Source organism: Talaromyces proteolyticus (assembly GCF_021365285.1).
Source record: "Talaromyces proteolyticus strain PMI_201 chromosome Unknown BGW36scaffold_1, whole genome shotgun sequence".
Taxonomy (NCBI): domain Eukaryota; kingdom Fungi; phylum Ascomycota; class Eurotiomycetes; order Eurotiales; family Trichocomaceae; genus Talaromyces; species Talaromyces proteolyticus.
In genome coordinates, this window is record NW_025764277.1 from 2,044,045 (window position 1) to 2,068,820 (window position 24,776).

Genomic DNA, 24,776 nt, shown 5'->3' on the forward strand with positions numbered 1-24,776 from the left:
CGTCTCTTGCTCTTTACTCTCACTCTAACAAGACCTTGCTCTTACTGCAATTGCTTCTTCCTACAATGCCATAGCCTGCGCTAGGCATGCGTTGTTACTGCTAAGGTGTGAGACTGCGCATCCGGCTAGCCACTACCCATCCTGTATGGACTACTTGGTGTCGCTACATACACTGCTGCCATTGCTGTGAGCGAACGACACGCGTACAACTAACATGCGGGGAAGGGGTTGCAATGAGCCAGTGGGTGGGCCAGCCTTGGACCAAACAGGTCAAATGTCATGACTAGTTGTTAGCAACGTATCTGTCACGCTCGCTGAGAAAGGCGAGGGGCAGTCTTAAACTCTTGTACTGATGAGGTTTTACGAATCTTGACTCTTTTTGGTCAAATCTCTATCGACCCAACTGAACAGCGGCAACGTTAGACGAAATGGCTGCTAAACGTCCCAACTTCCTGGTCATGGTTGCCGATGACCTGGGCTTCTCAGATGTTGGATGCTTTGGCAGCGAGATCCGGACCCCGAATATCGACAAAATAGCCCTGAATGGCGGCATTCGGTTCACCGACTTCCACGCTGCCGCTGCGTGCTCGTATGTCCTAAATACTTGCTTCAAATGCAATGAGTTGATAATCTTTGTCTAGCCCCACTCGTGCTATGATCATGACTGGCACAGACCATCACATCGCCGGACTGGGTAATCTCATCGAATGGACCAATATCAGCGGCCAGAACGGGCCCAAGGGCTCCCAAATGAGCACCGCGCCGCAGCGCGGTATGCCGGGGTATGAGGGCTATCTCAACGAGCGGGTTGCCGCGCTCCCCGAACTACTACGGGACGCAGGCTATCATACGCTGATGTCTGGGAAATGGCATTTAGGACTAACCCCAGAACGAGCCCCTGGAAAACGTGGGTTTGAGCGTTCCTTTGCCCATCTGCCTGCCTGCTCCAACCACTATGCGTTTGAGCCCCAGCTGCGGGATCAAGATGATACCCCGACGTTTATTGAAGCTAGCTATATTGCTCTCCATATGGAGGACGACCACTACGTAAAGAAGCTTCCGGAGGGATGGTACTCGTCTGATGGATACGGTGATAAGATGATAAATTACTTGAAGGACTGGCATAACTCGGAGAAGGACAAGGAGCGTCCTTTCTTTGCTTACCTACCCTTTACCGCGCCGCACTGGCCGCTGCAAGCTCCGAGAGAGTATATCGAGCATTACCGTGGGGTATATGATGAGGGACCGGACGTCCTTCGCGAGAAACGTCTTCAGCGACTCAAAGAATTGGGTATGATCAAAGACGATGTCAAGCCCCATCCAGTGGTGGCTGAGGAAGTCAAAGAATGGAAAGATTACACGGACGACGAGAAGAAGAAATCCTGCACCGCCATGGAAGTGTTTGCCGGGATGGTGGAGTGTATTGACGCAAATGTAGGCAAAGTTGTCAACTACCTTGAAAGCATTGGCGAATTCGACAACACATTCGTCTGCTTCATGTCCGACAACGGTGCGGAGGGCGCCGCCTACGAAGCATACCCGCTTGTCAAGAGCGGTGTTCTTCCTCATCTACAAAAGTACTACGACAACAGCATCGAGAATCTCGGAAATTACAACTCTTTCATTTGGTATGGTCCGCGATGGGCCCAGGCCGCCACCGCCCCGTCTCGTCTGTACAAAGCGTATACCACGGAAGGAGGTGTGCGGGTGCCATTCCTAGCGAAATTCCCCAGCAGCGTCAACGTCGCCAATTCCGCAAAGGGCATCACAGACCAATTCGCCACGGTCATGGACCTTGCTCCGTCCATTCTCGAAATGGCCGGCGTCAAGCATCCCGCCCCGACGTATCAGGGCCGCGAAGTCGTGCATATGCGCGGAAAGAGCTTCTACCCGTGGGCCACCGGGCAGGCCGAACGGATCCACGCAAAAGATTTTATTCAAGGATGGGAAACCTGCGGCCGCGCCGCTCTGCGGTTTGGAGACTGGAAAATTGTGTATATCCCCAAACCCAAGGGCCCCGAGAAATGGCAATTGTACAATCTCGCCAAGGATCCCGGCGAGGTCGACGACTTGGCCGAAGCCGAGCCGGAGCGTCTCAAGCAGCTGCTCAAGCTCTGGGATCAGTATGTCATCGAAACCGGCGTCATCCCGCTCAACCCTGACCTGGGCGCTTTCCTTGAGGCGACAGAGGCGCAGATGCCCGAGAATGCATGGATGGAGTTTGATTACTGGAAGCCCGGGGCGAGAGACGAGCCGGAGAAGTTTATGCGAAAGCCGCCGCGGTTTCAGAGAACAGTCAAACAGTTCTAACCCTACGCAGAAGCATATATTTACACGTACATACATATGTATATGTATAGCGGGTAATGTTGTAAGTAGTGAAAAAAAAAATAAATAATACATTACATCCTCACACCAACCCTCCATATCCTCTCCGATCCGTTGATATAGTAGGGACCTGTTTCCCCCCAAGACATCTAGACACATGCACCAAATGCCCCCTGACCTTTCTCACATACGCCGCATACAACACCGCCGCCGTGCCGATTGCGCCATAGCTGATTAGGACGGGGTATTTGAACTGGTCGGGGCGGGAAAAGACTATTGTGCTGGTGAACGAGAGCAGCTCGAAGATACTCTGCACGGCCATTTCGGTAGACGAGAACTGCGCTCTTTGATTCGGAGTTGTTTCCTGTCGACATCAGCCGGTTCCGTAACGTAACCAAACAATAGAATGTAAGAAAGAAAGAAAAAGGAGGGGGAAGGTAAGGGGAGTACGATACCTCCTGCACCAAATACTGCACATTCAAATCAAACCCCCACAAACCGACTCTACTCACCGCCACGCCAACCACCAAAACCGTCGCTACGAGTTTTGATTTTGACGGATCGTCGAAGACCAGAAAACCTGCTGCGGCCGCTGCAAGACTGCCGAATTGCCAGTTTATCGACCACAGACCGGCGCGGATGGGCCCGACGCGACGCATGGCCAAGGGTGCGGCCCAGGTGCCGAGGAGCTCGGAGAGGACGGCGCCGATGCGCATGTAACTGATTTGCAAACTGGTGAAGCCCGTGGAGAGGAGGTAGGTGATCATTTGCGGCGAGAAGGAGAGGACGGTGAGGTATAGGAGGGAGAGGGAGAAGGAGGCGAGGAAGATCGGGGAGGAGATGTAGGCGTGCCAGGGGGATAGGGGTTTGTTGGCTTCAGGGTGGTTTTGGGTGTTGTTGTTTGATATAGTGGTGGTGGGACGTTTCTTTAACTCGGGGATCGAGTTGTACACCTGACTGCATAAGCTTGGTCCTATGGAATGTTGTAGTTGACTGACCTGGGCAATGGCAAGATACTCAACGACCACCCAGACTGAGCTCAATCCAAAGACAGTCCATATAGCTACTTTTGTCGAGTAACTGTCAATGACGGATATGAAAAGCGGCGCAATCAGCTTGCAGAACAGGTCGATGCGGCGCATCGATGCGTTTAGGTCTGTCTACTCATTAGATGGGCTTGAGAAGGGATAGATGGGTAGAATACATACCTTGTCTTGGGATTGCAAGGCTCTCGGCGATGATTACAACCTAGACCATCTTAGCATTACTACAAAGATTTAGAGATTAGCTTCATACCCAGTCTCGCTCAACGGAGACGGTATTCGCAACCGACGCCAGTTTCTCCAGACAAGCCAGAATCGAGACACAGCCAAAAAGGATGTACGATAATAGCCCTGGACCAGTCTTGGACACCAGCACCAGCAGAATCAGACAAGACCCAACGACGGGCAGCCGCTGCCAAACTGCTCAACAATTAGCACATACATTGATCAAGTCAAAATCATAAACCCACCAATTGAAGCCCTCAAAACCTTCAACCGGTCAAACCGGTCAATTAGCCTGCCCAGCATTGAGGAAAACAGTACAACAGCTAACGATCGCACCAACGCGTAGATAGAGGTGAACAGCAAGGTCCCCGGGAACGCAGAGACGAGGAAGAGCACGGCGCCGAACTCGAACATGCGCGAATTCCACATCGACAGAAAATGTGAGATGTAGAGCTTTCGCGTTATGTTTTGAGTGCCTGCTGGCGGGCTGCCTGGTGCTTGCTCTTCCTCTGGAGATGGTGTGCTGTGAGTGAGGTTGGTTTGGCTGCCATAATCGAGGTCTTGAAGAAGTGGCTCGCTATCCGATACCGCATCAGCGGGCTCTGATGGATTGAGATGCTCAGGCCTGAAATTTTGTTCGGCCATTGTCTTTGCAATGTTGTAAACTTTTTATACTTGGATCTGTAGACATCTCAAGGCTTAATGTTGTAGTTTATTGAAGTGATAAACTTAGATAGCAGTTGAGTGGGCGGATTCGGGCCGGTCTGACCCAGGTGGCACCATCAAATTCGATAAGATCGGAAACTTGAGAAACATTGGATGTTTTGATCTATGTTTTGGCTTTAATATATTATTGTTGATACCAATTGATTTTGGTTGTATACTCACATGAAAACTGCACTCACTGTGGATGTCAAATATGGTTATATCAAACTACTATGTTACGTTTATTATTAACCAATAATACATTGTATTCACAGATTATGTTTAATACGACAGAAGCAGCACTCTAATTTACTCAATCCATTTATACCCATCATCGGTCTTGACTGTCCGTCGACCGAGAACATCAGTCAGCTTTGCCTTAACACCCTCCTTCTGCCCCCAGGTATTAGCAAACTCAGTCACAATCGAATGGCCCGCGCCCTCACTCTCCCGCACAAACTTCCCAATATCATCTTCTGACGGCAACGCGTATTTGGCGTGCGGGTAGTTGGCGTAGCTGTCCCTGTTAAACAGAGCTAGCTCTTCCTCTGGAGCTTTAAAAAACTCGTTGACATCACTCGCCTTCACATCTGTCAGCCTCGAAGGCTTCCATTCGGGATTCTTAGGCGGCTTAGCGATCAATTTCGCCGAGACACCCTCGACAAAATCCGGATGCCGCATGAAATGCGCTGCAATGGCGTGTTCGCGGCGGAAAGCTTCGTCGATGGTCCAATCCCGGCCTAGTCGAAGCTGCCGCAGCGTGACCTTCAGCGATGTCGGTGATCGTTCTGACAGCGTCTTTAGGGTTTTCTGTGCCCAGGGTTTCTGGTCTTTCTCCTCCTCTAGTGCGGCGAAAATCTCCTCGATTGTGTTGTGCTGGAAACATCGGTCAATTGCCTGGCGCAGCTTGTAGCGTAGAAGAATCGGTTCTTGTGGCAGGCCAGTGGAGAACTCGTTGATGGTTTTGTTGACTAGGGTCAGACGCTCATCAAGTTTGGCGGAGTCGTTGAAGACCAGTTCGGACAAGCGGTTCGTCAGGTTTCCAAGCACGCTGGAATGCATGTAGTGCGTAGCAATGCCGCTGTAAAGGGCTTGCACGCCGTCCAACCGCTCTGACGTCAGGCCCAGATATGTACCGACCTCACCGTCAAGACGAGAGAGGAAAAACGAGCCACCGACGTCCGGGAAGAATCCGATGGTGGTCTCGGGCATGGCGAATAGGGTGCGTTCAGTAGCGATGCGGAAGGGGGCATGCACACTCAAGCCAACACCACCGCCCATTGTAATACCATCCATCACAGCGACGTAGGGCTTCGTGTAGGTTGCTATCACATGATCCAACTGGTATTCCAGGCCAAAGTAGTCCGTCGATTTTTGCTGTCCCTTCGGGCCTTCCTGGTTCCATTTCGCGAGGGCTGCGACGTCGCCGCCCGCACAAAACGCTTTCTCGCCGGCGCCGGAGACCATGACGACGTTGGCCAGTTGTGATTTTTCCCATTCCTGTCGACAGCATTATTAGTTAAAGAAAATGGCCCGGGCAATAGTGTGAATACCAATAGACGAGGTAGGATCTTGCGAGCCATCGAGCCATTGAGAGAGTTGAGCTTCTTGGGCCGGTTGAGCTCGATCAAGCGCACGCCATAGTGCGAGTGGAAGAGGACGTCGTCGGGCTCGTCGCCTGGGAGTTCTTTGGGGGGTTCGGGCGCGGTAGCCAGCATCTAGAGCGTCAGAAAGCACTTGATATAAGAGTATTACGACTTACTCTCCCAAAAGCTGGGTTGGTCACCTTGGCGCGCAGAGGCATTGGCGCGACGAGAGACCGCGAGGACCAGCTCAGCGGTGTGTGCAGTCGTGGTGGAATGTGTCGAAGGAACATCAATGGCAGCGAGGCACGTGTTCGCACCTGGAATTGGGCTGCTGTAATGTACTTAGAGTGTTCGGGAGATCGAGGAACCTCAGTCGCTAGGCTAGTGACTTTAAAGCAACTTTTAAACAGTGAGGAAGAAGCCGAGACTTTCTCCGCTGCGGTTGACCTCGGGCTCGGCTGGTTCCTTGACTAACCGAGCACCAGTTACCATATATAATATATTTACAATATCTATATTACGAATTACAGTGAATATTAATAAATTTTAGTAAGTAGACTACATGCACACAGATATTGTGTGTAGATTTGTCTGTTCGATGGTGAATTGGCTGCTTATGCCAAGTGTCACAATAAATAGTAATAATAATCAGCCGGATAAAAAGAACTACGGTACATATGATACAGGTCCAACTATTCACTAAAATACAACCTCCGGGGATAGTTCGCCCTGGGTGCCGCCTTGACAAGGTCCTTGGAGTGCTCTCGCAGAATCTTATCCAACGCTTTCTTCTCGATAATCAGCTTCCCCGTTTTCAAGAGATCCTTCACATCCACGTCCGGCCGATCTAAGATCCTCGCGTGCTCTTCAACTTCATTGACTGCACGGAACAGCTCCTTGTCCATTTCATCCGTGATGAGCGTGCATCTCCCCTTCCCCTTCCCCCACGGATTCGCCTCAAAGAACGTCTTCCAAAACCACGGCGAGGCATCTCTTGGCATCTGGATTCTATCGACCACCATGATATGCCCGCAATTGTACCTGTAGCTCAACGCAGTCCTCCAAGCTTTGTCGTAGATTTTTCGAGGCAGGTCGGTCGAGAAGTCGCGTGGATGAGGTCCAAAAGCCACACCACCACCCCTCCGAATAGGGGACTTCCTATCGCCCACTCGTGCATTACCTGTACCCTTTTGAGGGGCCAGTTTGCGTCCACTGCCGTGTACGTCGTCGCGCCATTTTGTGCTCGCTGTGCCCTGGCGAGTGTTGTCACCTTCGTAGATAACGGCACGGTGGAGGAGATCTCGTCGGAGAGGGACTTGGAGATGTTCCGCTGGGTACTTTTCGAAGCGGAGAGGTTTCATGGATGGGAATGCATAGAGAGTGACGAGGACTGGAGAGGGGGGGGACCACGCAGTGGTTGCTGTTGGAAGAGTTGAAATGTCTGCATCGGCAGCTGGGGATACGGTCTCTGTGGAGGGTTCTGTAGAAGTGGCCAGGTGCCGTGATGAGCGCGCTGCAGCTTGTCGCTTCATAGAATATTAGATTTCTTTTTCAATCATTAGAAACAGAGTCGACTCACCATTACCGTCTCAGGCTTGTTAAAAGCGCTCGCAGCGCTGCGGGTGAGCCATCTCAACGACCGCATCGCTTCACTACCGGCCATTGTAGCGAATCCAGCAGAGAGGCAGGAATTGCACACACGAGAGTGGCAGGGGTGATGAAAGGCTTTTGCAAAGTCGAATGGGGAGAGAATTGAGAAAGTGACGGGAGCCGCAGACCGCATCGACGCTAGTGCCGGCACGCAAAAAAAGTGCCAACCACAATCGTACTGTACCTTAATTACCTCTTCTACTGCTACCAGTCAAGACAGCATCGCCATGTCCAATTACGGGGTGGCTTCCAAGCCCCTGCTGCAGTACCTGCGGCAGCCGTCTGGCAAAAGCATCTCAATTGCTGCTGTGCAGTCGACGCGGTCCTTCCAGACGACCGCCGTGGCACGCGATGAAGCGCCGACCGAAGCCAAACCAGAGCCATTCTACAGAGCCCCTGACCCTACATTAGTGACCAGCCGTCGCCTGGAAAGGAAGCTCTTCAAGTCTGGCATCTCTCCAATCGGCTCCCGAAGACGCCGTGCTGCGTTGCAGGATTCGCCAAACATCCCCTTCGAACTACTGCCATACCAATGTTTCCAGGAGGCCAGGAAAGTGCTTCAGGCGGACCGGGAAGGGAAGCTGAAGGATATTGCTCGGGAACAAGGAAAGATTGAAAGGCTTAAGGCTATTAGCGATGAGCAAGCAGGGAGTACAAATGTGAAGAAGTCGAAGATCGGGGGCATGGAGAAACACTTGGAGAATTTGAAGGTCTGGGCGGATATCAACGATCCGTTGATCAAACGAAAATTTGAGGATGGAGAGGGTAGGCTTTTATAAGGATTTCATTTATATAAGCTAACTGGATTTTTTAGGCGACATGAGCTTGCCAATCTATCGACATCTGGCAGATCAAAAATGGCGAGAATACCGACGGATGATTATTGTTCAACGAATTACACAAATGAAAGTCATCCCCGACGTCCTCCCTCATTGCGATCCAATCGTCGATGTCAAGTTATACTTCAACGGAAAAGCCGTCCAGCCGGGTTCATTCGTTGACTCCAAAGTCAGCATGGATGCACCAAAACTGAACGTCCAATCCTTTGAGGAGGGTACGAAGCTTGTTACCATTGCAGTCGTCAACCCCGACATCCCCAACGTAGAAACCAATGGCTTCGACTATCAATGCCATTATCTCGCCGTCAACGTACCAATCTCTCCTACCACCCCATACATCGATCTCGCGAACCTGGCCGAGGGCGCTGAGATCCTGCTTCCATGGCTTCCTCCAGCTGCCCAAAAGGGAAGCCCATATCACCGTCTCCCGTTGTTTATCATGGAGCAAAAAGACAACAAACCGCTAGATGCTGCCGCTATGAAAAAGAAGGACCTTGTCAGAGAAGACCTCCGTCTACGAACCCTACAGACAAGGCACAAGTTGACACCCATTGGTGCACATCTGTTCCGTACCGTGTGGGACGAGAATACCGAGCAGGTTATGAAGGAGTTAGGTATGGATATCGTTGACCTGGAATTGCGGAGGAAGAAACCCGAGCGCTTGCCATACAAGCGGAGAAACCCAGCATCATTCCGGTAAACAATCATCATTTCAGTAGAAGACTGCAGGTTGTTGGAGAGTTGGTTTTGTATATGTATTTTACATGTAGGACTATGTACACCGAATTTCATTTTCAAGTCAAAAACCAAACGCCAATCCATGCTGTAGTAATTCGTGCAATTGGTGTATTTGTACAATCGATTTGTTCAAGCCGACTCTTGTATATCAACCGGTTCCAAGCTATTCTGAACCCACTGCATTTTCGACGGCGGCCATACTCTCGCCACAATCTTGCCATTAATCAAACCCATGGGTAGCGGCCCGTAATTTCTCGAATCTCTCGACCAGGGTAAATTATCGCCTACAACAAAGACATGCCCTTCGGGGACCTCCAGCAGAGTCAGCACAGCCCCGCCTCCCCATGTATGCAAATGCGTATGCGAGAATAACCCACCTGAATCATCTCATTCTCCGCGCCAACATCCGTACTAAACGCAGGATCCTTACACACAAAATCGCCCGGCAATCCTAGCACCCGTTTCGCGCCATTAACACCAAGGAACGATGGGTGGTGATAGCGCACGACATCGCCGACACGAATGTCTTTGCCGTGCTCATACCGCCGTGAGGTAAGCAGCCAGTCGCCTCGGACATTGAGTGTTGGGTACATAGACGGGCCCTCGCTTTGCTGGATGGTATAAAAGTGCTCCCAGAACAGCGTCACGGCGCAGCAGATTCCGACGCTGTCGAGCGTGTATCGTAGAACTGCGCTGGGGGTGATGGTGCGGAGGAGTTGGCGGAAGGCGGCGCTCATTGTGCTGGCGTCCTGGCAATGGTCTGCTGCAATTTGCGTTTCATGTCGCTGTCGCTGTTGAGCTTGAGAATTGAAGTGTATAAGATGTTTGATATCGCGGATGATTATTGGCTTGGCGGAATTGGTCACGTGCTCTCCCGCTTTTATTTTAAATTTTCGCTTTTCGTGTTTTTCCTTTCTTCACTCATCCCCAACGCATGGATTCTGCAGACAAACTCATAATGCTGGGTCTGCTGCAGGTTTCTTTGCAGGTTTCTTTATAACGACATTTATACTGTACTTTCTGTATTATATTTTATGTGGAATTCTCCTCGCTTCTAAAATTGCTAGAGCTTGCCGTCGCCGAAATCTAACACCAGGACGAGCAAGTGTGGACAGTGAAGCAAGATTAATTGAATCAATTCAATTCCCACGAACGATACTTGGCTCTGACAACCATTTAAGTATGGCGCATGGCGAGTCGAGGTGTAGTAGTCGGGGGACATACCAATACATACCAATCAATACAATCTTATGTTTTACCACGCATCAATGCATCGGCATCTACCTGATCAGCATCCATCAGAAAATAACCATGTAGAAGAGAAAATATACCTTCGTGCTTCTCCGGCTCTTCAATCCCCCTCCTAATCTCAGCCTTGTTCTTATAATCCACCCCAAACCTCCTATCCCTATCCTCCATCAGCCCGCTTTTCCCCTGCGGATTCACCTTCTGCACCATCTCATCGTTAATAAAACTGCCCATCAGCTGCGGCATACCCAACGGCACTGCATCCCCTCGATCGACCTGCCACAGATGCACTGATTTGCCATACAACCCGATAATATCCCTCATCTCCGCCGTTTCTGCCGTCGCCCACACTGCCTCTGGCGTTCCCGTTGGTGCCGGCATAATCAGCACCCCGCTTTTGACTTCGTAGGTATGCGAGTGCCAGAGCTCGCGCTCAGCTTTAGGCAGGGTTGCGTAGAGGGATGGGCTGATCATGTACTCGACTCCGATGAGGCGCGCGTTAGCGGCGTTAGAGTCGTAAATTAGGCATTGGCGGATGTCTATATATATATATGTCAACGTCAACCTTTGGCTGTGGAAAGGAGTGTGGAGTTGTAGAGCGTCGTGGGTATGCACCTTCGGTGATGTGGGAACAGTAGTGGTGGGCTTCAACGGCGCGAGTTTGGTCCGATGCGTATACATGGAATGCGTTGAGATACGCGCAGATTTGCTTCACGGGTCGGAAGTCCTGGATCATGCCGGCGGCGGTCTCGAGGACGCGGCTTTTGGTGGTGAGTGGCTCGCCTGCTGTTTTAGTTGCTGCCATTGGACCTGGTTGTTGATATCAGTATATGGGTAGTACGATGATAGGTATTTGTTGGAATTTGATTGAGTTGGATGGTTTTTTGGTGTTCAATTGATGGAGATTTACAAGATTTATGTATACCTCGTCGATTGAGGTAATGGGTTGACGTCACGGTGATGGAGACCTTACAATACATATATGTAACGAAGCAAGTTGGGATTTCTCATCCAATCACAGGATGTTTTCTCAAGATGAATGGTTTCTTGCTAATCGACTACTACATAGCATTTTTCAATTCCCTCAACGAAGTCATGACCTCCACTGGGTCTTGCTTCCCTGTTACCTTCAAAACATCCGGATGCTATTCCCGTCAGTTCACGTAGTATTAAACAGATCAGATAATCTTACATTAAGCATCATAAAAACATTATGTGCCTGAAGAAACACACTATCAGCACAACCATCTAATTCATCTAAATTCAAAATCGAGGACTCACCTTCTCATCCCCGATTGTCAGAATGCCCTGCGTATTCTTATTCTCCTCTGCGAATTTCTCTAGCTTCTTAATCGCCGGGTCCTTTGAAACAGTCAACAAGAACTTGACGTTTGACTTCGTATACTCATGACCACTCTGTCCAGCATTAGCACTCCAGAAAACGTACAAACCCGAGCGAAAAACCCACGTAGACTTTAGTGTCATCCGGTAACGCCGCAAGCGTCTCGTTCAGCGCCTTGTGCATATCAGCGGCATTGCCTTCGAAAAACCGCCCACAACCTGCACCGTCTCAGCACAATATACACTTGCTAGGTCAATTTATTGATGAACCAACCCCCAGTGAACAGTGTATCCCCCGTAAACACAGCACGCTGATTCCCATCTTCAAGGAAATAGCATATACTGTCTTTTGTATGACAAGGCGTGTGTAGCGCTTTGACGGTGATTCTCTCGCCGAGTTTCCATGTCTCGCCGTGCGCGGGTGTCTTGGTGACTTCTTTGCAGTCTTTGCCGCCGATCACGTCCAGTTTACCCAACGCTTTTAGCTATACTCATTCAGCCGTGATCAATAAGCCAGGATCTGAAAAGCCCTTACAATCCCATCATTTCCGCCCGCATGATCCCAGTGGCTAATCCAGGCCTTAGCCAGTGTTCTGTCTTCATCAGTGGTAGTACATACTGATGAGTATTAACAATTGCGCCCAGCTTGATCCTCCCCGCATCTTTCTCTGCCTGCAAGACCGGCAAAACCCTGCTCACCATCAGACAAGTCTCTCCTATAAGAGTAGGTAACGCACTCTTCCGGATTTGCCGGATCAACAATTACAGCCAGCTTCGTCGGCTCATCGGTAACAAGGTACGCGTAATTATTACTCGTCCCCGTCCCTGCAACATCCTAATCAGCAGCAATTCGCGTGGTATTGTTATTGGCTCATACACATCGGAATCGCGCGGATATGCATTGTGCGGGCTGCTTGGGTTGGGCGCTGGATCCTAGTTCTTGTAGAAGTAAAGCTTTTCCGTAGTGCCCGTACGGGATTCATAAGGATATAGAGGAAGGGGTCGGTATACTGGAATAAATAATGTTTTGGTGTTACTGCGTTACTGCGTTGGAAGGATGATGTGGGGAGGAATAACAATTATGTCATCGCCACGTGATTAGCGTGCACGAATGAGGACTGGATATCAAATCGATTATTATTAATATTATTACAGACTTATGACTTATTACTTATTATTCGGCACTGGCCGTTGTTTATCTATATTATTATGTACAGTAGAGTATCGTGTTAGCTGCTTTCAACTCCAATGGGCCTTAAGTTCACTTGTCTCGGACAACTCCATCCATACTCCCCAGCGTCTCCCATCCGTCATCGAAATAGATATCGAAATCAACAGCTCGGCCATTCGCCGTGCTATCTTCAACCTCACCCACAGAAGACATGTTAGATAATGTCTGCTCCAGCATTACCGTCCAGCGATTGGACATCTCACGACAAATGGCACGCAGATAGGATACCGAAATATACAATCTATAACCTTCCCAAGCCACAGATGTCACAATATGGTCCAGCCACATATAAACCCCCTCTGCATATGAATCCGCCTCTTCTGAACTTGTATTTGTATTTGATTTACCAGACTTGATCAGGTCCAGTGCCATCTCTTCCATCAACACTGTCAGGAACGACGGACGAGATTCTGTTATTTTTTGTAGCAAGCTATCCCACGTCGAAAACACGCCGTCTATTGACGTGCCAGCCCTAAGTTCCTTATCAGCATCAATAACAACAATGCAGTGGGGACTGGATTACCCTCTCTCGCTCGGAATCAGAATATCATCTTCAAGCAAAACCCGTGCCAGCACTTGCGGCCCGTCAGATTCGCTTTCACAGATACGTATTAGACTCTGTGAGACGACAGATACAGCCTGAGCGCGAGCTTTCTTTTTCGCGGGAGCAGGATCGGCCTGCAATAGATGCTGTAAGCTCTGCTTAATCTGCCCTCTCGTCCCACCCAACAAATAGTCATTCCCATTTCCACCCCCATTCTCTGCTGCTACTGGTGCTGCACCGTCAATCCTCACCCAATAATACCCCCACAGCCACTCCAGTGATCTATGCACGGCGCTCCTCAGAACTACCAAAGACGGCAGCTCGCGATGCGTCGCCTCATGGCGCAGCTCGACAAAGGAGGCTGGAAGGCCCATGTGGAGAGCTCTCTGGAACATGGTCCGTCGCAGGCCGCCGAGCTTGGAGTCGACGAGGCCAGTGACGAATCTACATGTACTCTTGTCAGCCTACACACGCAAATACACACATATATACATGGATAGAGAGAGAGAGAGAGAGAGAGAGAGAGAGAGATGTAAGAGGGTTGACACCTACCTGCAAAAAGCAGCCGCATAAGTCGCGCGAATCGAAAAGACCGAGTTGCGCGCTGCATCGTCGTGCAGAATAGCATCGGTTAGAAGCGCTGTTGCTTCGACTGTATGCGGGAGATGGCCACGAAGCTTCCATGCTTCGACCTGCGTACAATTTTAGTATTTGTAGTGTTGAGTAGGAGAATACATACGGTGCGGCAGGCATTACGGCGCAGGTCCGGCGCTGACGAGGAGGGGGGATAGAATTGCGAGCGTATACTCAATAACTCCAACGAGTCCCTCCAGGGGGTGAAGCTGAGTTTTGGCATCGCTGTGCACTTGCACTATCGTGGTGGTGATTGATAGAAGCAACTCAGTTGCAAAATTGATCAAGTGTCCAATCACAGGCAGGCGGAATCGGAAAATCGCAGCTCCAGGACGACCTTGCTGACTTATGCCTCAGGCGGCAACCGGCAAAGACCTCGGTCTAGAAGCGGGAAGTGTCCGGTGGGCTGGGTCACGCCACGTTCCGCATTCGCCCTAGCGCAAACTTTATTGCGAACTCGAATTCGGTGGCCAATCAGCGCCCCTTCGCCTGACACTGGACTTTGGAGTAATAATCATCATTTATCAAAGTTTATAGAGTCAGCATTATATTGGTATTTGCTCTCGTACGCCACGCGGACTAGTTCTAAATCTAACTAAAGTGTAAAATACGCTATTCCGTGGCATCAAGGGTATCATCGCCGTCCATCCGCTCAAGTAAAACCATATTACATAAAACAAATCCCGAAACTCCATGCTAATTGCGCAGTCATCGTTCATATCGTAGTACAAAGTCTAATTGTTGTCTTCTTCTTCTTCATCATCCTCGTGTTCGGCGTCATCATCGTCCTCGGCTTCTGGTGCCGGGCTGAAAGTCTCTTCCAGTTTGAGCCCCTTTCCAGCCTGGATGGAATCGAAGCCACCACCAAGTAAACCACTGCCTAGAGACAGTCCCTCGGGTTCATCATAAAGACCGACAGCTACAAGGTCATCGCCGTGAGCAGTGGCGTTGTTTTCGTACACGAAGTAGTCGCTGGATTTGACCTCCGGCGTCGGGGGTACCGACGAGGTGTCCGAAGATGAGACGCTCTCATGGCACAAGTCGGCGGCTTGATCCGCTGCCAGGTACCTGATAGAGGCCTGTGTCCAGGCTGGGTCTGCAAAGCACATGCCATCCATGTTGGTGTTCGGCCAGCCAAAGGAATCGGAGAATGCCATGTCTGGTTGCTCGATGGGTGTGTATGCCTGGGACATGGATTGGGCATAATAGTTGTCTAGCGGGGTGAAGCTGTCGTTCGAGATCAAGTCTCCACTGACAGGGCATGTGATGGGCGTAGAAAGGGTGTTGATAGACGTAGTGTCCACCAAGTCTTGTTGCGGCAAACCGGCGATTTGGTCATTGTTCAGCCACGACGGGTGACAGTTGGGTGTATAAAGATTGTATCCTGCATGGCGTGACGATGGGTGCCAGCTTGTAGGCCGCGACTTTCGTTGCACGGAAGTACGCATTAAAGGGATGTTACCAGCAGCATAGGCTTCATTGTTGCTCGTCCAAGGCTCGTCTAGTGGCTGAGTCATGTTCCGTTGACGAAGTGAGTGCGGGCTATTGCCAGCGCTCGAAGGCTTGGCCACCCTCGAAACTTTTCTCTTGTATACTCTGGAGGGTGCCTCATTTGCCAGGGCGAGGAACTGGGATGCCGAATACTGCGGCATATTCCAGTGGCCCATCTCGAAAGACGGCTGCCATTGGGGCTCCATAAGGAGTGTCTTTGTTGGGTGACTCTTGATCAATATAACTTTAAAGGCGAACTTGTACGAACAAGCTCTGCTGTAATAGATGTATGTTGTCGATATGTAGTAACGTGATGCACAGTAGTGGTGTATGCTAGCGGTTTATGTCAACTGTAGATGTAGAGCGGTAAAGAGCAGAAGAGGAACTTCTTATGGTATGATATAGCCCCGCTCCTTCCAGATCAGTGGAGTCGTGCAACGGCATGGCAGGCCGGCAACAGAACTGAAAGTCTGGAATTAGACAAAAAAAATGACATGGAAATGACACTAAGAAAGGAACACGAGTCCACTGGACGGACGCCTGGAGAACGGCTGTGACCCTTGTTTCGGGACCAGTCCCAAACCAAGGCACGCTCGGAAATCATAAACGAGACTATGATAGTATGACTTGGTAGTTGGTACTATATTTCAGACCCAAAGCGAGACAAGCAGAGGCCGTGACCGTCCGTGGGTGGGTCGACGTCGAAAGTTTCAATGGGCTTCACCCTTCGCTTTCCAGGTTCCGCTGGGCCTGAAGGCGTATTGATGGCGAAGCGGGCCGAGGTCACAACGCATGGCAAAACTAAATTTGGTCACGTCGGCTGGTTATGCAGTGCTAATTACTGAATAAGAGGAAGAAGTGGTGGGGAGGTGGGGGGGTCGCAAGGGTTGGCTTGTCGTTGGGGGTGGTTGGTGAGGATAAAACCAGAGTTATGACCGTAATCATCCAGACACTAATAATTAATTATGATGTTGAGTCTGTGATAGTCATAATACGGAGTGCATGCAGGCATTAATATTATTGCAGGGCGGAGGGGGCCGTGAGGAGCACGGAAGATAATGTCATTACTAACCAGGACCCGTACGGTATTGACGTATTTGCCCGTATGCGAAGTAAACGAGTCGGGAAATTAATATTAAGATGGGCGGTATACTACTGCACTCAATACAATACGACGGCGTTCCCGCCAGGATATTGTTACAGTACCATGAGCCTGCCTGTGACCTTGTATGCAAGGCAGACAGGATAGATTACAGGTATACACCGCCAATACAATACCGAAGGTGCTCCTTCCTTGCCAGTCACGGACTCACAGCGCTCCTTCCCTCCTTCCTACCCTGATTGGCGCCACCAACGGGCGTTTTGACCAACCCATGATTTGCTCCTGTCATCCTACCTGTCCTATCCTGTCCTCTTATTTCTCCTATCATGCCTGACCCTATTCTTACATTATTACGCTTGCTGTTGCGAGGACTTGCTTCTTAGTCAATGCGATGCCCCCGATACGACGCCGGCGAGACAAAGGACGCCGCGCCGTCGTCTAGCTTTGACTTTCTGACTTGGACGTTCGCAAGCGCCAAGAAGAAAGGAGAAGTTCAATTTAGTTTGCTCCACGACGCCTCATTCGTCACTATTCTATTATTACGGCGGCATAATCCAGCCTGTATTCGTACTAACGACTCATAAGTAAGCTCGACAGTGATCATTGATATTGAATTTTGATATTATTGACGAGCAGGACGCATTTCCATTTCATCTCGCCATATCCTGATCCCTTCCGCCTTCCTTGCCGATGTGACCCCGACTCGTCAGACCAACGCATTCGGATCCTTTGTCTGCGGTCCACAAAGAGACTATTTCAATAATAATGCAATGGTGAGACGGCTGTCACTCTCCATTTTATTTTTTATTTTTTATTTTTCATATCGGTCTGTGCTCGCGCCGGCTGGATGGAGAAGGTGCTAGAGTTTTTCCAGAAGCCCCGCCTGGCCGAACTTGGTGCTAGCTGGAGTTTGCTTTTGACTGCTTTGAGAAAGTCAGAGCGGACCTAGTCGGGAAGGCTGCCAGGCTGAAGCACCGGAAATGAGGCAGTTGACTGCCGATCCATGATTCTTTGATCAGCCCGATCGATCCACTCATCGCCTGTCTTACTCTTTACAAGTTTTCTCGTATGTACGGACGTTACAGTCAAATATCGCCTCTGGATGTTGATGGGTTAGTTATGTGTTATGGAGTCCGATACATATTCCCGTTAACCGCCGTTATTGCATCATTGGTGAACCACAGAACCACAGAACCATGTTGAGTACCCCTGCTAGCTGCTTAGCCAGTCCAACTCAAGACAGTGGCAGAAGACGATCGTTGGCCAAACCCCGTCGAGCCCGTCGATTCGCTGTGGCAACATCAATGATTCACAAATGTGTGGCAGGCGGTTGCCCCTTTGGGCAACATCGGCCTGCGCATGTGTGAACGGCTACTAATCGATAACCGATAGGCCCTTCCCTCCGCCAGGCGAGAGAGTACGTAGTGCATACTCCTTGTTAGAGGATTGCTAGTTAGAATTTGACTGACGACAGGGCATATGTGGTACGGATAGACTGGCTAGTAGTCAGTGCGCACTTGCAGCTGATCGTGCAGGGGTTAGATTACTCATGCCGTGACTCAGGTCACTAACCTCACCGCCAGGCAACTCCAATAATATAGCAAGCAGTAGTAACCAAGAGTCGAATAAGCTCCGGCCAACGCTGTCATCGGCTGTCCCCCGGGCGCCAGGTCTGTGCTCGAATCTGATGCGTTGAATATTACTATCATTGGCGCTCACCTCGGAGCACTCCTCCGTTTCAACTTTCACTTTCAAACTTTCTGTCCACATTAAATTCATATTACATGCAGAATGCCAGAACCGAAAAAGAAGGAATGCCTGAATTCTAAAATATGAATGGGTGTTGGAGCTGATCGTTCAATAGTAGCGCCTAATTCTTAGCCGTTCCGTCTGCGTATGATTCCGTCTGTTGGCTGCCGATCTCGACTTCAAATTGATTATTGATGCTCTACGGAGTTCCTAGTCCCAAGCGGCGGCTACTCGAAGTTGCAATTTAGCCCCCTGGGCTATTTTATCACAACTGCCTGAGTTCTTAGCGTTAAACACTGTTAGTGATTAGTCGCGTTGGAGGGCTCAAGCAAGCCCCGCTGTTCCATCGCGTTGCCTCCTGCAGCCACCCCGACTACTGAACGCTATTATCTCACTGCCAGAGCGAATCCGGCGTGACGGGGTAGCAGTGTCGAATCCGCATAAGAGGAAATAGGCAAAGGAATAGTATACTACACGCAAAATCTTATTATTGCCCGCTTTGGGACGGACCACTAACCCCCACCAGCCACCGTCTTCGTCGACTTCTTTTTTAGCCAGCCTATTTTTTGTCGGTCTGCGCGCAGCCTCGCTCGTCGTCGTCGCAGTCGCACCCTCGGTAAATTCCCGTCACACGAACGGAACGGCTTAAACCTAGCAGAATACGCATTGTTCATCATCCCAGCGGCCTGCAACACACCCCATACATCGGCGTTCAGCACCAATATAAACCGAACTATCAAAACTCAAAACGTGATCGCGTCGGAATGTGAAAGAAATTATTTAAAACCAAGTCAAATCAAATCAAATCCCGGTAGCAGAGCAGGCAGCTTGAGTCCGACGCAGGTCAGCAGGTCTGACCAGGATTTCTGTTGTTTTCCACCGGGTTCATTTAGGGTGAGAAAATATTAAATGAGGATGCGACACGATCGATACTGCCATTCTTTCATCCCCACATCCCACGAATCGTCGAGGTCAGTTGCATCGCCTTCCAAGTCCAACCTCCAGCTGTGTTTCAACTCTTGACCTGGACGAAGCGGGTTACATCGTGATAGGGCAGCTGATTCCCCGGTGTACTAAGATTAGTCGTGCTTGGTGGTGATATCCAGCTGAAGACGGCTTCCGCCAGCCTGCACTGCCATACAACTAGGCATCCATCACTCGTAGTAGACACATCCTAGATGCAGGTCTGATCAATGCAGCGCCTTGCTGGGTGCTGCACATGCAGCTGCGACCCCTGTATATGTACTGTGTTCCCTTAGTCATGCTTATCGTCTTGAATGTTGTGATGCCCTGTTGACTCACAGACCATGTGATGTATCTCTTGCTGCGGAACAGGCGCATCAATAGACCCGAGTTGCTCCTTGTGCGGGGTTGCGCCGTTGCCGCTCACTACCGTGATGGTGATGCCTGAGATTGTCGTATCAGATCTGGACTTATCAGATTGCGTTGGTATTGTACTGTACACTCGATCAACTTGCATTGTTCGCTCGGCTACGTGAGCATTACGCGGATATCCTCTGGTATTGACAAAATATTAATATCTCATCCAATGTTGTTTTGGCACTAAAGTTGACCGGTCTCATCAGCCCGGTTTTCAACGTTGGTTGGGTGTGGTGGGGGTCATGATTATCGTGCTCAACGCCTAGTCTTACAGTGATGATCACTGTAAGAATAGATTAGCGATGCGAAGAACTTACTATGAACTGACACTTTATCTTTATAGATAAAAGTATTTTACACAGAATATTAATTTTCGAAAATAGCAGTGTGAAGGAGCACAAGCACAATGAAGCCACGGCTAATTGTCGACGTCATCCGTCAATGGCGGGGCATGTAATTGATTCTCGTAGCGATAACCACGGCAATGCGGTAGTCCATCTCTAAACGTACACATCGTGCTTCTGGCAGTGAGTGATCGGACATGGCCAAGCGGAACGCCGGCCTGAAACTGTCCGTGGAGGATTTTGTGCGCCCTCCTACGATAAGAATAGGTGATAGGTGACAGGCTGACGCGGGTAGACACACGGCGAGCAAGGCACCGACGCTGAGTCTCAGAACCAGGTCGAGGTAGATTACTCTCAACTGCGAATGTTCACCTCGTGTTTATTACTGATGCCAGCCAGATCGTCTTCAGCCCCGATAGCAACCACCGTCGCAAGTCCTCGCTCGTTTCATCCGACGACCCCCGGATTCGCCGCCGCATATCCGAGTCCTACAGCAAAAACACGGCGTGTTTCGTCCACTCATTGCTCAACGGCGAATGGAACGCGCCTTTTGACGACGCGTTCCATGCTGAGGATGTCGATGAATCTGGACCGGTGAAAAAGCCAGTCGATATAGGCACAGCGACCAACGATACCGAGTTGGGAGACTACAATGGCGTTTCTGTCGTTGACTACGCCAGTCGACTGCCCGAGCAGAGCCCGCCGGCCGTCGTGCACTCGCGCCACCTGACCAAGCGGCAGTTGTCGGATATGGCGTGGAATGTGCGCAAACTGTCCAAGAGACTGGGCAGCATCAAGCTGAAACTCACCGTTAAGAACGTGCTGCTAGTCACCAAAGCCCAGGATGAGTCGCTCGTCAAATTGACCAAAGAACTCACGCGCTGGCTTCTGTCGACGGACCGCGGAACCCTGTACACCGTGTATGTCGAGGAGATGGTGGGGAAACACCCTGATTTCAACGGCAGTGACCTGATCGATGAAGAACCGTCGGCAGATGGCCGGTTGAAGTATTGGACCAGCAAACTGCCGGCTGAGCAGCCGCAAACATTCGACTTTGCGATTACACTAGGCGGGGATGGGACGGTGTTGTACACTAGCTGGCTCTTTCAGCGCATTGTGCCCCCAGTATTGTCGTTTTCGCTGGGCTCACTTGGGTTTTTAACAAAGTTTGACTTTTCGAATTATCAAGATACCCTGACGACGGCGTTTCGAGACGGTGTGGCGATTAGTTTGAGGTTGAGGTTTGAATGTACCATCATGAGAAGCAATCCGCGACGAGTCTCGGTGGTTGGCACAGATGGGAATGTGGTGAAGAAAGATCTTGTCGAGGAGCTCGTGGGGGAAGAGGTGGGCGATACATTGACGCATACGCCAGACAATGTTTTTGAGATTTTGAACGATGTCGTGGTCGACCGGGGTCCGAACCCGAGTACGTCTATACACTACATATATTTTCTTTAATATATATCTAACTAGTTCAGCAATGTCGACGATCGAGCTCTTCGGCGACGATGAGCATTTCACGACCGTCCAGGCAGACGGCATTTGCATATCCACGCCAACCGGCTCGACAGCCTACAACCTCGCCGCTGGAGGCGCCCTGTCGCACCCGGAAAACCCAGTCATTCTAGTAACCGCCATCTGCGCACATACATTATCCTTCCGCCCGATTATTTTGCCTGATACGATTGTGTTGCGGATGGGCGTGCCGTATGATGCGCGCACGTCATCGTGGGCTAGCTTTGACGGGCGTGAGAGGTATATATATATTCGTTTCTCCTTTCTTTTATTTGTGTACTTACGAATCAGGGTTGAGTTGCATCCAGGCGACTACGTGACGGTGTCGGCTTCGCGATACCCCTTTGCGAACGTCCTGCCTCCTGGTCGACGAAGCGAGGACTGGGTGCAGAGTATATCCAAGACGCTGCACTGGAATTCCAGACAGCGGCAGAAAGCGTTTACCAAGTAACCAACCCCAAGGTTGTTTGAGGTGAACAGTGTTGAGATATAATATGGGCAGTGCATATATAGGAGCATGGCAGGGGAGCATACCTTATTCTAAACAATACTGTAACGTAATAAAAGTCATGAATTCATCACTCTATCCAGAGTGTTAACAGAGAAAAGAGTAGAGAGTGGAGAATCCGTAACAGGCAAAGCGGAGTCCGGCAAGCTATAAAACCGCCCGTAGAAAATTTTCTCTTCTTCCGCTCGCACACTCTCTTCGCTCTTCACTTTCCCACATATTTACTTATTCACTGATTTACTTATTTCACCAGACGATGACTTTTCTTTCGTGTAGACTAGACTAGGTATGTCATTTATTCCCCTTTTCCATTTTCTATTTCCCAACCCTGCGCCGCATCGCATATATTTCATGATGAAAACGTTTTCCCACATTCGCAGTTTCTACGCATAGCCGTCGCCTGAACCTAAATTTCAAGACGAGCAATGTGCGCAGCACTTCCTTGGATGTCTGATTTTGCTATATTTATATTTACATTTTTACATTCTGAGTTGGTTGAGTTGTGGATGGCGCTGACCAGAAGATTAGATGTGCCGAGTACTACGACTTGCTTGATAGGATAGAATTCTGTGCACAGGTGGCAATGGGATATTCAGGGATTTGGTTGAACTCTGTTATATTGATAGGATTACTGGATAGTGAATGATATGATGATTTATGATGATTTGTTGTGGTGATTTTGAGGCTGCCTGTGGTGTGCTTCTCGTAGGGCTATCTTCTATCTTTCTCGTAGGGGCTGGCGTAGCTGTAGTTTTGTTTTAGATTTTTAATGACGGTAAATTTACAACATTTCAACTGCACAGCATTTAGACAGCATGTTAGCATTTCAACAGTATATGAGTTGTTGTTAGTCGTTACTTGGTGTTCACTGCGGCGGCTCCACTGCTCAGCGGCTCTGGCTGCGACTGACTTCCGCTCATCAATACACTGGACACTACACCAGACACAATCATTACACCTTACCACCGAGTTACTACAACACAGGATTATCTCAGACTATCTCGCTCTGCTATAATTGACTATCGATTGGATCGATTGACATCGACTCCCGACGCCCGACAACACCTAGCAGCCAACATCTCGTACCACTCACACTCTACACTTGGACATTCTAGACAATCACCACAACACTACAACACCACGATACACATCGACACAGGGCTAGCCATGGCTGCGCCCGCACGGCGGCAGTCCGCCATCTCCACAACCAGCACAGCAACAGAGAAAGCCCCTAACCAATATGAACCGCCGCAACAATCCATCCGCCAGAGCCAGATCATCCAACAACAACCCCCCACCGGTCTGCGAGTCCCCTCCAACCGCAAAACAATCTACGACCGCCACCTCAACCGTAGCCAAAAAGCCGACTTGAGTCGCGCCTCATTCGCCTTTCTCTTCGCCGAAATGGTCACGTATGCCCAGCGACGGGTGACGGGTATTCAAGATTTAGAAAAACGGTGCGGTGTGCCTCTCGCATATACCAGAACATGAAACTGATAATGTAATGTCAGACTGAATGAACAAGGCTACCCGCTTGGCCTGCGCCTACTCGACCTCCTCTTCTACCGCTCCATCTCCGCTTCCTCCTCATCGGCGCTCTCGTCCTCATCAGCCTCCTCTTCACCTCCCAACCGCCCACTCCGCATCCTCCCACTCCTCCACCTCATTCACGGCCCTCTCTGGCGCCTTCTCTTCCAACGCCCCGCCGACGCCCTCGAACACTCGGTGTCTCCGCAGACTCCCAACGAGTATATGATCACCGACAACGACCCGCTGGTCAACACGTACATCAGTGTGCCGAAGGAAATGAATATGCTGAACTGCGCGGCCTTTGTGGCTGGGATAATCGAGGGTGTGTGCGACGGATGTGGTTTTGAGGCTAAGGTTACCGCGCATAATCAGGCTACGGAGATGTGGCCGGCTAGAACGGTGTTTTTGGTTAGGTTTGGGGACGCGGTTATGGAGAGGGAGAATGTTTTGGAAAGGGCCGGAGTGAAGTAAGAGTCGATGAGTGTATGAGTGTGTTTTTAGGTGGTTAGGACGAGTTCAGCTCTGGTATGAACGTGGTCTGTTGAGGAATTTTCAAATACTCAACATAATGTGTTGATGGTCTTCAAAGAGATGATACTACATGAATCATATTTACAAGGTGTTTATGTGTTGAGCTACTGATACTCTGAGTACTTGATACATATTGACTCTATTGAAGTGAAACAATAGATCTAGCCTTATCTAAGTGCCTCTCCGACAACCAGCTGCATTTTGAGTATAATTTCGACCATTTACTATCAACAATTCTCAGTTGAATCACAACCGTGTACAGATTAGCCCAACACCATATCGAATGTCTACCTCAGAACCCTGTCAAACATATGTTCTCAGCCTATATTCTTATAGGCTATCTGATGACACGAGCATTGGATGTCTCGCGGGTATTTACGTATACGGAATAGCGGGTTTATACTTAACCCTAACTTGTCCTCGAAGACATAGTGGGATACAGCCATTGCACATGTACAGGTGGAATGAAGTATACTAGTGAGGTTGTTGATATCTTGATTTAATAGACTGGA

The 24,776-nt window shown here is 49.9% G+C and overlaps 12 protein-coding genes across 12 annotated transcripts; 4 read left to right on the top strand and 8 right to left on the bottom strand.

Moving 5' to 3' along the window:
- Positions 1 to 428: 428 nt before the first annotated feature.
- Positions 429 to 2,310, top strand: BGW36DRAFT_353803 (alkaline-phosphatase-like protein; the record flags this gene model as incomplete). The annotated part of the gene is made up of 2 exons (XM_046213469.1): positions 429 to 589; positions 642 to 2,310. The coding sequence occupies 2 exons, from the start codon at positions 429 to 431 to the stop codon at positions 2,308 to 2,310; spliced, it is 1,830 nt and encodes a 609-aa protein (XP_046078016.1).
- A 50-nt stretch (positions 2,311 to 2,360) lies between these two features.
- BGW36DRAFT_12718 (uncharacterized protein) lies at positions 2,361 to 4,325 on the bottom strand. Its single transcript, XM_046209328.1, has 6 exons — positions 3,842 to 4,325; positions 3,625 to 3,791; positions 3,537 to 3,576; positions 3,327 to 3,484; positions 2,784 to 3,281; positions 2,361 to 2,692 (listed from the first exon to the last, which is right to left on the bottom strand). Exons 1-6 carry the CDS (start codon positions 4,239 to 4,241, stop codon positions 2,411 to 2,413), a joined length of 1,545 nt encoding a protein of 514 aa, XP_046078017.1. The 5' UTR covers positions 4,242 to 4,325; the 3' UTR covers positions 2,361 to 2,410.
- Positions 4,326 to 4,503: 178 nt separating this feature from the next.
- Positions 4,504 to 6,329, bottom strand: BGW36DRAFT_402984 (ClpP/crotonase-like domain-containing protein). The gene is made up of 3 exons (XM_046218875.1): positions 6,064 to 6,329; positions 5,855 to 6,019; positions 4,504 to 5,801 (listed from the first exon to the last, which is right to left on the bottom strand). Exons 1-3 carry the CDS (start codon positions 6,175 to 6,177, stop codon positions 4,611 to 4,613), a joined length of 1,470 nt encoding a protein of 489 aa, XP_046078018.1. The 5' UTR covers positions 6,178 to 6,329; the 3' UTR covers positions 4,504 to 4,610.
- A 108-nt stretch (positions 6,330 to 6,437) lies between these two features.
- Positions 6,438 to 7,653, bottom strand: BGW36DRAFT_332605 (50S ribosomal protein L4). Its single transcript, XM_046212856.1, has 2 exons — positions 7,467 to 7,653; positions 6,438 to 7,413 (listed from the first exon to the last, which is right to left on the bottom strand). Exons 1-2 carry the CDS (start codon positions 7,548 to 7,550, stop codon positions 6,580 to 6,582), a joined length of 918 nt encoding a protein of 305 aa, XP_046078019.1. The 5' UTR covers positions 7,551 to 7,653; the 3' UTR covers positions 6,438 to 6,579.
- Positions 7,637 to 9,186, top strand: BGW36DRAFT_367489 (putative mitochondrial large ribosomal subunit YmL35). Its single transcript, XM_046214872.1, has 2 exons — positions 7,637 to 8,302; positions 8,352 to 9,186. The coding sequence occupies exons 1-2, from the start codon at positions 7,765 to 7,767 to the stop codon at positions 9,074 to 9,076; spliced, it is 1,263 nt and encodes a 420-aa protein (XP_046078020.1). The 5' UTR covers positions 7,637 to 7,764; the 3' UTR covers positions 9,077 to 9,186.
- Positions 9,187 to 10,040, bottom strand: BGW36DRAFT_367492 (putative mitochondrial inner membrane protease subunit 1). Its single transcript, XM_046214873.1, has 2 exons — positions 9,492 to 10,040; positions 9,187 to 9,426 (listed from the first exon to the last, which is right to left on the bottom strand). Exons 1-2 carry the CDS (start codon positions 9,849 to 9,851, stop codon positions 9,244 to 9,246), a joined length of 543 nt encoding a protein of 180 aa, XP_046078021.1. The 5' UTR covers positions 9,852 to 10,040; the 3' UTR covers positions 9,187 to 9,243.
- BGW36DRAFT_367495 (DUF1264 domain protein) lies at positions 10,041 to 11,358 on the bottom strand. Its single transcript, XM_046214874.1, has 3 exons — positions 10,978 to 11,358; positions 10,446 to 10,901; positions 10,041 to 10,394 (listed from the first exon to the last, which is right to left on the bottom strand). The coding sequence occupies exons 1-3, from the start codon at positions 11,165 to 11,167 to the stop codon at positions 10,363 to 10,365; spliced, it is 678 nt and encodes a 225-aa protein (XP_046078022.1). The 5' UTR covers positions 11,168 to 11,358; the 3' UTR covers positions 10,041 to 10,362.
- BGW36DRAFT_367498 (putative hydroxyacylglutathione hydrolase) lies at positions 11,359 to 12,744 on the bottom strand. The gene is made up of 9 exons (XM_046214875.1): positions 12,581 to 12,744; positions 12,441 to 12,528; positions 12,323 to 12,394; positions 12,239 to 12,272; positions 11,978 to 12,188; positions 11,831 to 11,922; positions 11,644 to 11,778; positions 11,555 to 11,581; positions 11,359 to 11,507 (listed from the first exon to the last, which is right to left on the bottom strand). The coding sequence occupies exons 1-9, from the start codon at positions 12,684 to 12,686 to the stop codon at positions 11,424 to 11,426; spliced, it is 849 nt and encodes a 282-aa protein (XP_046078023.1). The 5' UTR covers positions 12,687 to 12,744; the 3' UTR covers positions 11,359 to 11,423.
- A 108-nt stretch (positions 12,745 to 12,852) lies between these two features.
- Positions 12,853 to 14,476, bottom strand: BGW36DRAFT_367500 (Las1-like-domain-containing protein). Its single transcript, XM_046214876.1, has 5 exons — positions 14,218 to 14,476; positions 14,031 to 14,170; positions 13,458 to 13,922; positions 12,994 to 13,406; positions 12,853 to 12,967 (listed from the first exon to the last, which is right to left on the bottom strand). The coding sequence occupies exons 1-5, from the start codon at positions 14,332 to 14,334 to the stop codon at positions 12,933 to 12,935; spliced, it is 1,170 nt and encodes a 389-aa protein (XP_046078024.1). The 5' UTR covers positions 14,335 to 14,476; the 3' UTR covers positions 12,853 to 12,932.
- Positions 14,477 to 14,845: 369 nt separating this feature from the next.
- Positions 14,846 to 15,778, bottom strand: BGW36DRAFT_393029 (uncharacterized protein; the record flags this gene model as incomplete). Its single annotated transcript, XM_046217768.1, has 1 exon — positions 14,846 to 15,778. One exon carries the CDS (start codon positions 15,776 to 15,778, stop codon positions 14,846 to 14,848), a length of 933 nt encoding a protein of 310 aa, XP_046078025.1.
- Positions 15,779 to 20,486: 4,708 nt separating this feature from the next.
- On the top strand, positions 20,487 to 22,311 carry BGW36DRAFT_13025 (putative NAD kinase). Its single transcript, XM_046209352.1, has 2 exons — positions 20,487 to 21,606; positions 21,659 to 22,311. Exons 1-2 carry the CDS (start codon positions 20,928 to 20,930, stop codon positions 22,144 to 22,146), a joined length of 1,167 nt encoding a protein of 388 aa, XP_046078026.1. The 5' UTR covers positions 20,487 to 20,927; the 3' UTR covers positions 22,147 to 22,311.
- A 680-nt stretch (positions 22,312 to 22,991) lies between these two features.
- BGW36DRAFT_13100 (BET3 family protein) lies at positions 22,992 to 24,376 on the top strand. Its single transcript, XM_046209360.1, has 2 exons — positions 22,992 to 23,660; positions 23,715 to 24,376. Exons 1-2 carry the CDS (start codon positions 23,371 to 23,373, stop codon positions 24,202 to 24,204), a joined length of 780 nt encoding a protein of 259 aa, XP_046078027.1. The 5' UTR covers positions 22,992 to 23,370; the 3' UTR covers positions 24,205 to 24,376.
- Positions 24,377 to 24,776: the final 400 nt, after the last annotated feature.

Coding starts and splice junctions, on each gene's coding strand:
- BGW36DRAFT_12718 (XM_046209328.1), bottom strand. CDS start 4,241: ATGGCCGAACAAAATTTCAGGCCTGAGCATCTCAATCCATCAGAGCCC. Junction 3,485..3,536: donor CCTTGCAATCCCAAGACAAG/GTATGTATTCTA, acceptor ATGAGTAGACAG/ACCTAAACGCATCGATGCGC. Junction 2,693..2,783: donor TGCAGTATTTGGTGCAGGAG/GTATCGTACTCC, acceptor TGATGTCGACAG/GAAACAACTCCGAATCAAAG.
- BGW36DRAFT_402984 (XM_046218875.1), bottom strand. CDS start 6,177: ATGTTCCTTCGACACATTCCACCACGACTGCACACACCGCTGAGCTGG. Junction 6,020..6,063: donor CCAACCCAGCTTTTGGGAGA/GTAAGTCGTAAT, acceptor CTGACGCTCTAG/ATGCTGGCTACCGCGCCCGA. Junction 5,802..5,854: donor AGATCCTACCTCGTCTATTG/GTATTCACACTA, acceptor TGCTGTCGACAG/GAATGGGAAAAATCACAACT.
- BGW36DRAFT_332605 (XM_046212856.1), bottom strand. CDS start 7,550: ATGGCCGGTAGTGAAGCGATGCGGTCGTTGAGATGGCTCACCCGCAGC. Junction 7,414..7,466: donor ACAAGCCTGAGACGGTAATG/GTGAGTCGACTC, acceptor TATTCTATGAAG/CGACAAGCTGCAGCGCGCTC.
- BGW36DRAFT_367489 (XM_046214872.1), top strand. CDS start 7,765: ATGTCCAATTACGGGGTGGCTTCCAAGCCCCTGCTGCAGTACCTGCGG. Junction 8,303..8,351: donor AAAATTTGAGGATGGAGAGG/GTAGGCTTTTAT, acceptor TGGATTTTTTAG/GCGACATGAGCTTGCCAATC.
- BGW36DRAFT_367492 (XM_046214873.1), bottom strand. CDS start 9,851: ATGAGCGCCGCCTTCCGCCAACTCCTCCGCACCATCACCCCCAGCGCA. Junction 9,427..9,491: donor CGGAGAATGAGATGATTCAG/GTGGGTTATTCT, acceptor ACTCTGCTGGAG/GTCCCCGAAGGGCATGTCTT.
- BGW36DRAFT_367495 (XM_046214874.1), bottom strand. CDS start 11,167: ATGGCAGCAACTAAAACAGCAGGCGAGCCACTCACCACCAAAAGCCGC. Junction 10,902..10,977: donor CTGTTCCCACATCACCGAAG/GTGCATACCCAC, acceptor ATATATATATAG/ACATCCGCCAATGCCTAATT. Junction 10,395..10,445: donor AGAGCCGGAGAAGCACGAAG/GTATATTTTCTC, acceptor CTGATCAGGTAG/ATGCCGATGCATTGATGCGT.
- BGW36DRAFT_367498 (XM_046214875.1), bottom strand. CDS start 12,686: ATGAATCCCGTACGGGCACTACGGAAAAGCTTTACTTCTACAAGAACT. Junction 12,273..12,322: donor GCAATTGTTAATACTCATCA/GTATGTACTACC, acceptor GGCCTGGATTAG/CCACTGGGATCATGCGGGCG. Junction 12,189..12,238: donor CGGGCGGAAATGATGGGATT/GTAAGGGCTTTT, acceptor GAATGAGTATAG/CTAAAAGCGTTGGGTAAACT.
- BGW36DRAFT_367500 (XM_046214876.1), bottom strand. CDS start 14,334: ATGCCAAAACTCAGCTTCACCCCCTGGAGGGACTCGTTGGAGTTATTG. Junction 13,923..14,030: donor TATGCGGCTGCTTTTTGCAG/GTAGGTGTCAAC, acceptor GAGTACATGTAG/ATTCGTCACTGGCCTCGTCG. Junction 13,407..13,457: donor CTGATTCCGAGCGAGAGAGG/GTAATCCAGTCC, acceptor TAAGGAACTTAG/GGCTGGCACGTCAATAGACG.
- BGW36DRAFT_13025 (XM_046209352.1), top strand. CDS start 20,928: ATGGCGTGGAATGTGCGCAAACTGTCCAAGAGACTGGGCAGCATCAAG. Junction 21,607..21,658: donor CGACCGGGGTCCGAACCCGA/GTACGTCTATAC, acceptor TAACTAGTTCAG/CAATGTCGACGATCGAGCTC.
- BGW36DRAFT_13100 (XM_046209360.1), top strand. CDS start 23,371: ATGGCTGCGCCCGCACGGCGGCAGTCCGCCATCTCCACAACCAGCACA. Junction 23,661..23,714: donor ATTCAAGATTTAGAAAAACG/GTGCGGTGTGCC, acceptor ATGTAATGTCAG/ACTGAATGAACAAGGCTACC.